A 9,522-nucleotide genomic window follows, 5' to 3' on the forward strand; every position below is an offset into this window, starting at 1 on the left:
ACACACACACACACACACACACACACACACACACACACACACACACACACACACACACACACACACACACACACACACACACACACACACACACACACACACACACACACACACACACACACACACACACACACACACACACACACACACACACACACACACACACAGACACACACACACAAATATATATATAAAGGATACTAGATAAAAATTAATCGTTTTGCTCTGAGCATTATTATATATAAGGATTATTGATACCAGATCTTTTACATACTACTTAGGTATGATGATAGTTTTCATCCGTAAGATACAACTTAGCTGAAGTTCTACTGACGACTTACTTTTTCGTAGCTCGTTTAAGATCGACCACGCTAACTAATGTAGCTAAATGACATAAGCTTCCCAGTGTGTATTTCTTAGAATTTCGGTTGCTATTACTATATCAGTTATAACAATTAAACCATACATTACATAAACCACTTGTTCCACACACCTACAATATCTATGCAGTAAAAAAAACAAATTGCTTAAAAACATGGAAAAATGCTTAAAAATGCTCTAAAAAATGGAAAGCTCCGCAACCTCCGTAAAATGGGGAGAATACGCGGGTCAAAGCCAACGTCGAATGTCCTTCGCTCGATCTAATAAGTAATTGAGATATGGCGATAAGATCTAAAAGCGTCATCAAGTGCTTTCGCTTGTCGTGTCAACGGTCTACGCGTCTCTTGAAAAAATTGAGATAGTGAACTCATTGCAAGCGTTCATTTACGCCCAGTATCTTGCAGTAATATATGTCGCTAATATCCATTGCAATTACCATCGTCACCCTATGTTCGAACCTATTTGACAATGTTTCCTCAGGACGATGCCATTCTTCCACATGCAGCCTCTCTGTCTGTAGAGACCATATTGAGATTGAGGCATGCCTTGTTTATGGCGACCGCATGCTCCAGACGGGTTTTTTGTTGATTAAAATTCCGTAAGTTGCATGTGAAATACACCGTACGCATTTTTAACAGGCCTGGAGTCAATTCACGGGGAACCGTTTTCTACTGCATTTTCAGTATGTGAGTTAAAAGTCTGTAACACGTTTTATATGAAATTATATTATTATAAATTATTATAAGGGCTCATAGAGCCCTTAGTTTCCAAACTCCGATTCTGTGCAAAAAGTATTTAATTGCAACAATGCATTCTTGTCCTTCAGGTCGTGACGTCTGGTCGTCCTCTCCTTGGTGTTCAATAGTCCAATTTCTGTTCTCACCATTCGTGCACTATGCTTTTGCTTAAGGCCTTCTTGTCCAGCACCTTCACCAATTTTCGTAGCGCTGTGGCTCTTGAGGAACAGTAAAATGATTACTGAGCGTTTTGACTTTTTTAACTTACAAATATTCTTTCTGAACTAACTTCTCTTGAAATAAATTCAGCCACAAGTTTCTTGTGAATCGGGACATCGTCTACCAATAGTGCATAGTTAAAAAGTTATGCAACTTCAAAGTGTCTCAGGTTCACTTGTCAAAAACCTAATAATACACGGCTAGTAATCGAAACGTGCGCCCCAATCAATCTACTATTCCTTCAGTTTAATATACTGCTGAATATTTCCATAAAACTTTTGCACAAATAGCTCTACGATTCTTCCTCGGTCTAATTTTCAAGCTATCCCTGCTTGTTAATATAGGTAAAACTCAGAAAAAAAAACGATACCTACACTCGCGGCTAATGCCGATAAGCAGAAATAACAGTCAGAAGTAGTACCAAGATGAAAATTTATTGACAGAGCGCTATTCCCGTGCAGACGAACGTGTCTTTCGACTTGTTCCATTACAGTAGTTATCATGGGTGTAACGGGCGCATATTTTAATAACAAACCCAACAATGCGACTAAAAAATGTCTCGTTTACGTTCATCGCCACCGAGATTGATATTTACTTAATTCACGCCCGTATTACATTTATGTAGGTGATTTCATCTTGCATATTTCTCTGAAGACAGAAGAAAATTACCCGGTTCCTTACGTAGAATTTCTAGCTGGGGGGTTTTCGACAAAGACTTGAGAATCGGTTTAGGATATCATCCACGATTCAAAATCAGGCACCAATTAACATTCTAACCGTATGGTTTTATTTAATCGGAGTATGAGTGTGACGCAATGCTTTACATCAGTCGGATCTAAAAATAATTCGCGTCTCTAGGTCTTTCAAACGTTTCCAACGGTTTGTGGTGACATAAAATATGTTTGGTCACATTTGCTTGTCTAAGAATACAATGTTACTGCAGCCCCTCTTCCTCGGTTACCTTTTCCGATCATTATCGGAGCTCTGACTGGGGTTAGCTACCACTGTTTACCTTCTTCAAAATCTCGTACATACTCACTATATTGTTAGTATTCGGTATCATGGCTATTACGGCGGTTGTTGCTTTGTCCCTGCAGGACATTATGACAGTCAATATAATATTGTTTTAGTTGCTGACGCCCAGCTCAGTAACAGGCAACTTGCTCGTTTGTGCAATAGATCGCCCGTATCTTTCTGACGGCCCTACTATCAGCACTAGTGCATTTGTGCTACTGCTAATGTGATTAGAACCACACAACTGTGAAAGATGTCGACCATCAAAGACTGCAGTATGTTGTTTCTCTTAACTTCCAATCCACCGATGACGTATTCTGTAACGTGTGTTAGCGTGTCGTGGCCAAGTTATAGGAATGATTCCGATACTAGCGAATTTCGACGAATACCCATCGGTACTTCCGTAATTATCAAACGCCTCTCTATCATGCGCTTAGCCGCACGCCGTCTCGTATCATCTGGTCTATTGAAACAGGAACACCTTTTGTGGTGACAAGTATCCTGTGAACCTATCCAAGGTCGCTGCCTGTCCGAACTACTAAGCTAATAAAGTGGCAGTTATTATAGGTTTTTGTTTGTTTCTCTGTCCGACGTCTAAAGATAGAGGAAGCATCATCGTTCAATGCCAATGAACGTTTTCGTTATTGCGTTACCGGGGTCGTTACTGTCGCCACCGTTGCCTGTTGTTGGCGCTGTATCTGTCGCCGTCGTCTCTGCGTCCCTCGGCGGAAAACAAATGGACGCGAGCTGCATACGTTTAGCGTCGGATGAATTTTCCGCGACACGACGTATGGGGACCGATTCACGTGATGGATGGGAATAGTTAGTGGCTACACTGTTGTGCGCCTGTGCCGCGAAGCGCCAGGCAGTGATAAACAACCAGCAACATTTCTGACGGAAGTAGTATCAGCGCTCTCAGCCTTCGTTCCGTTTGTATTGGCCAATCCTCATGCGAATTAAGGGCGAAACGTACGACAGGGATACAGACGCCAACGCCACTAACATCAAACACAGACGCTGGGGGAAGCAGCGGTGAACATCGTCATCACGAGCGTCGGTACCATCGGCGTCACCAATTAACAACAGCGACAGTGTGAGTTCGACGCAAGACAAACGAACTGACAAAATATAGCTGAATTAGGAACACTATTGTTTTAGAAATGGACGGTTTAGTCGAAATAGCTGGCTCGCGTTCGATGCTGTTATTGTTTAACTATAGTACAGATATTACAGCTGTTGATGGTGCCGAAGAGCAGTGCCCTTCAACGGTGCCCGTTATGATGCCCGCACTCTAAACTATTAATAAACTGCACGTAACTAAAAAGCAGGATACGTGATGCGATACGAGACTGCACGGGCCCGCCAACATTAGCCGGCGCGATGATAATAGTTGTTATTTATAACACGCACACACATATTGACCACCATTTGTCTTCTCCCAGTTCAATCTGCACCGTTCGTAAGAGTTTGTCTTCGCGCAGTATCAGTCGAATTTTCTAAAATTGAATCGTGTCGCTACTCACCGTTATGCTGCGCGATAACTATACTATGCCGTACTGCTGCATGTCTGCGAACATCAATGACGCAACAGGGATTTCTTTTCACACCAATCGTAAGGATGTTCCAGACTCCTAGTGCTGTCGCTCAGACACGCGCGAGTCAAGCACAAGTACGAACAAAACGTATATTTCAACGAGGATGGCAAATCACCGATGCGTGTATAACTAATTCCGCTTGGCAATGCGCGAACAGACGTAAAAAACGGCGCAGTGACGTCGTGCGTCGAAGTCAAGTGATGACCAAAGTCGAATTATATGTATTTGTTACCAGCCAATTTCAAAATAAGCTGTCTACAGTATAGGCGTGAGTAAATGACGTCGTACATAAGTTGTTTCATGTTTTTCTTTGTTTCATGTTCAGCCCTAACTGACTTTTGCTTGTTGGATTTCGTTTATCCGTTTTAGTCAGCGATTTTCACCCGCAGACGCCTATTCAACGGACTGACGTAAAACTACAGCTTAAACTACTTGCACAATGGCACATTCAGTCGGCTAACTCACAAAACACAAAATTACCGTCGTACGGGGAGCGGGTGGATTCCGCTCCTCGTCATGCTTGCCCCTTGTCATCCTGTTATTATCCCCGAAAACCTTCTTGACAATTCGCTGTTTCCCCAGCTAAAGTGCATATGTTTTTTTAAATTTAACCTTGAATATTTATTTTCCATTACTCATTTTCGGTCATAGAGCTTCCGTCGAAAACAATCAAAGCAATCTGTTAAACTGTCAATATATACTGTACATCTAAAAGTCAGGTCATTTAGTAGTTGTCTCGTCTCTTACTCAACGACTGGTAGCTAGATCAGCAGACATCTGCCCCTTCAGGCTAAATATATGTTACGGCCCGCTGCGCATTTGTTTTTGTTTGGACCCCAGCAGTATACCGGTCTCACTATATGTAATATCGTTTCCGTAATGGATTTAAAGGTGTTTACCGAAAACCCCTCATGATCAGCCTTCCTCAAATGTAACTACCGTGCCTTCATGTTGCAAAGTACGCGCGACGTCAAGGCAAGACGTCCGCATATTGGCCGCATCTATCAAACAATACCGCCATACATTATTGCTTGATGATGGACAGGAAGCTTTACGTGACAAAACATCCGGTAGAGACGACGTTGCCGAGCTGTTACCCCGCTATAGCAGCTGCTGCAATAAGCAACAGTAACAGCTTTTTTGGGGAAATCCTCCCGAAAAACTTCGCCATTGTACCTATGCGCATGTGCGTGAGTGCCTTTGTGCGAGACTATTACAGGTATGCATAGACGATCATGCACGTAAGGTAACAATAATCGATGCAGGAAGTTTTAAGAGGCGAGGATGCAGATGAAACTTACCAAACGCTACTGCTGTCAACAATAATAATACGTATCTGTATTACGTAAAAGAACAGCTAGTAAAGTTGTTTGGTAGCATGCTAAACCGCTGCAGTCACTCAAGCCAGACGTTCATAATTGATAAGAAGCAGAACGACACGATAATTCGATGTTGATTAGACAAGCATTAATATTATTTTTATATATGTAAGTTGGAAAGTATATGTGTATTACTGTGGTGTGTAGGCTTTACTCTAATCTGACTGAATTAGATACCGTCTCGTTGTTTGAGTGTGTTCTCAATATCGCAGTATAGTAAAATCGACCTATTCTGTATCTGTGCTCAATGTAGCCAGCTCTTTCTGTGTGTACATGTCACAAATTGGTCACTGGCGGGAAACTGATTTCTCTGATGGCAAAATCGACGGTTACTGGCAAAGTAAAAATGCAGACTGACGAACACATCTAGTGGAACCATTCTACCACCGTCTAGTCAGTATAGATGATCAAAATACGTACAGAACAATTTAATCAGTTTCACAAACGTTGGTCTCTCGGAGCTCGTAAGGTTTGTAAAGCACGCGCCATTGTTATGCTACTTAGCACGTGAATCCACCATTCGTTCGTCGGATCAACGGGACATTTCGAAATTATTCTAGCCTACGTCATTGAGGCGTTGGCAGCATTGCAGTGGCCAGTTCCAGGCTCTCTTTCTGTGGTATTCAACTAACAATTAACGGAAACTGAGACGTAAAATGCAACGCATGACGCGTCAAAGGCATCGTCCTTCTCCGTGCGGATTGGTTGTATCGGCGTAGCAATGTACCTAAATCCGGCTTGCTTGAATTTATCGGGACTGTGCAATTTCTACTCCGTTTCTGAAGGTATTATTTCCGCAATAGATACGCTCCATTTGGTGTACCCCCTCTAAACAGTAGCAGAACACGTAGCGGCATTCATGAATTCCAATGCTTGCAATTCCATTCCACTGTGTAGTATATATGTATATGTATATATATATATATATATATGTGTATATATATATATATACATACTGTCGTAAAACGAATTAGAGAGTGAGTATCATATCAAACACGATTCGAGAAGTAATTTAGTGAACAAGAGCCAGCCATGACGATCTCATTCATATGACCACAGATTATATTTTGAATTCATCTATACACTAAGACAACAGGTCGATTACAAACCTTTACCAAACCAGGACATTTTTGAAGCTTGTTTATCGTTATTACAGTGATCATTTGTGCTTTCATTGCATCGGCTGACTCGAGTGATTAATAATAGTAAATGTAATGTACCTGCTTGCTCAAGAACGTTTCTAGTTGTCGTATTTAGAGAACTGTTATAACTGACGTACGCACCCGAATGTTGCTGTTGAAGTTGTTGTCTCTGTTGCTGAAGTTGTTGTCGTTGTTGTTGCTGTTGCTGCTGCTGCTGCTGCTGCTGAAGTGCGGCCTGGTATGCCGCCTGTTGAGCCGGACTCAGTTGGGCTAATAACAAGAGGTCGAGAGAGCATATATTATTATTGCTATTCCTTGTACCATGATGTGGTAACTCTTAATTTTTTTTATTGGTTACATTCGACCCCAGGATTACCTGAAATTCATGTGATTCACATCTGTCAAGCTTTTGCGGATGCCGGTCCTTTTGTGATTCTATTAGCCGTCCCGTCGGCCAAAAAAGCTTGAATTTATCGGATTTTACAATAAAACCGACATCGCTCATTTTGCGTGTAGAAGGCGGCCTTTAATCTATTTAGTGCATAATTACAGTAGCGTGTCGTGGCACGGAAAAGCGCTTGGTTTCATCCAGATATAAATCTGACGCCCGGATATCAGCCCTAAATATGGTAACTAAGACAAGTCAACTGACCAGCTGCTATACGAAGAAGCAAAGACTCATAGATTACGATATAATGCCACCATTGAATTTAGTAACGTAAAAACACAGCCAGCAACGATCTTCACCATATTTATGAGGCCGGATAAACGCAGACGCGGTTATAGTTCGGCTGCTATCACACTTGAATAGTACTGCAGATCATTAAACTTTGAGCACTGGCGAACTTTGTAACAGTACTATTAGATTTCAATAAAGATATTTATTTGTTACTTGAATGCGCAATGCGTGTCACTATTTATTTGTCAAAAAAAGAAACTCGTTGGCCTAATTATCTAACCTGGTGGACTTTGTTATTGCTCAAAAAAGGCCCCTTCTGCCTAATCACCTAATCTATTGGACTTGGCGGCTGGATATCTTATCTATTGATGCTTGATAGCGATAGATCATGGACCGTGCCGCTACTGTTTGAACGTGTTCGTAGAAGTTCATTCATTGGGATAATCCACTTTCAGGCCTTAAAGTCAAGGCTATGGAAAAGAACCTATAGGCTTTGCCCATGGTCAACGTAACGTTCCGCTGACTTGAATAGTCGGCAGCGACTCTTCCGTCAGGCGAAACTTCGACGCATAGAAAAGATTTAGTCGGACATATTTTTAACGTAGTACAACTGCTTTTCGCCTATCTATGACACGCTGTCATTCCTATACCCCAAAATGCCTACGTAAATAGGCTACATACAAACGTTTTCTTACACATCGCTTTGACAGCCGGACGATTCCTTTATATCATAATTACGTTAGCAAACTGTTGGGCGAGCATTCGTTCTAACTGTTTCGTGTGCATAGCACAAGTATACTATAAACATATTCTTTGTCCATGTACGTAGATGCGCTAGGCTTCAATATGGCTATGATTGAACATAGGTTAGAAGTAGCCGCATAACGACGCAAGAAGTTCTCTGGTTGCCTCACTTGCTTTCAAGGCCTGCCACTATGCTTGAGACGACACTCTCAGTTTAGAGAAACATTTTTGTACTATAAAAAAACTATCGAAAGAGATCTTCTCACATAGGGCGACTGTAAATAACCGGCCATACTATACTACTGTCTTTCATCCTAGCCGATAGGGGGAAAATGCATATGGATTCCATGAGTATATTGAGCACGCTGTGAAAGTGAAATTCTGGAGTTTTCAGTCGATTGACAGGTAAAATGTATGCGTTATATTTCTCTTTATGAATTTTCTGCTGAAATACAGATGACGTATGGCCGTGTGACGTGTGCGAAACAGAGCGGCGGCAAACGGCACTTAAAGTTGGGTATAGGTATAAAGATTCAAGTGCATATATTTTCTGTGACGTCGTGATAAACTGACATCTAACCCATAAACATGAATATATAGAACCAATGTGCGATGGATACTTCCTTGTATGACAATATGTGTTTTAGCCCATTGGAAAGAATCGCCCGAGAGGGTTGGCCTGAGAGAGCAGTTACAAGTTCCTAACGCTAGCAAAAGAACTGTCACGGACAGTTATAAGGAATGAAGGTACATTATTGGAGGCTTGCTGGCTTCTACTCCGGAAACATCTTTTGGGCTATGTGATGACCGGCAACAATCGAATCAAAACTAAATCAAACGTTGTTCCAGCTTAAAAACAGGCCCTGTCAAGGTGTCAGTAGAACCAGAGGTACAGAAGCGGAAGGGATCGCGCAAATGGTCAATCGCAACCGCTAAATCTTCTGGACGATCCTTTACAATTGTATATATGTGGCTATAATGTTTACGATCTCAACCCGGTCAGGTTGTAAATGAACTCATAGCTTCTTCCACGATGTGCTCCCCAAAGCGTCGACAACTCAAAAATACCAGGGGTATTTATTTTTATGGCTACGTTTTCAATGTGAGGATAGCTCTGTACAGATGCTACTGAGCTATAAATGTACACCTTGAAAGACAAGATGTACTGAACATATTAGCGGTTCCAAAATCAACTAAAATGTGGTTCAATACTAGGAGATCCAGGACCGTTTGAGCTATCGAGGTCCTATCTTTCATTGTGGAGATTTCGAAAAGCACAAGTGCTTTGGGCCTGCGCGCTCAACCAATGACAGTATCAGGCTTACCGGCATGTACAGCGTCAGACAATTTGTAGGTAAATGTTTAGCTTGCATTTCCGGACCAAAAGGCGCCTTATTCACAATAATTTTCAAAGCATTTTTGAGTTGTTAAAAAACAAGATTGTAAATTTGACTAAATAGTTATGATGACTACTTAGAATACTTAGCAAGATGCCTGTTCCCTCTGAGACGCGTATATGAATTGCAACGCACTCAAATGGGTTTTTATACGTGCCCTGCGTGGTAGATAATTTCTTTACTGCTAATATGGAACGGTTCAGTTCTGAACCCTTTAATATCTATGCACAATAAT

The 9,522-nt window shown here is 41.6% G+C and overlaps 1 protein-coding gene across 1 annotated transcript in view; it reads right to left on the minus strand.

Moving 5' to 3' along the window:
* Positions 1–6,737, minus strand: part of LOC111266919 (uncharacterized) — a gene marked incomplete at its 5' end in the record, with an annotated part of 13,619 nt that extends 6,882 nt beyond the window's left edge. Inside the window, 1 exon segment of the mRNA XM_022844767.1 lies at positions 6,609–6,737. Coding sequence (XP_022700502.1) covers positions 6,609–6,737 — 129 coding nt within the window.
* Between the last annotated feature and the right edge of the window lie 2,785 nt (positions 6,738–9,522).

The sequence above is a fragment of the Varroa jacobsoni genome, unplaced genomic scaffold (genome assembly GCF_002532875.2).
Source record: "Varroa jacobsoni isolate VJ856 unplaced genomic scaffold, vjacob_1.0 scaffold_1128, whole genome shotgun sequence".
In the NCBI taxonomy this organism is placed as follows: Eukaryota; Metazoa; Arthropoda; class Arachnida; order Mesostigmata; family Varroidae; genus Varroa; species Varroa jacobsoni.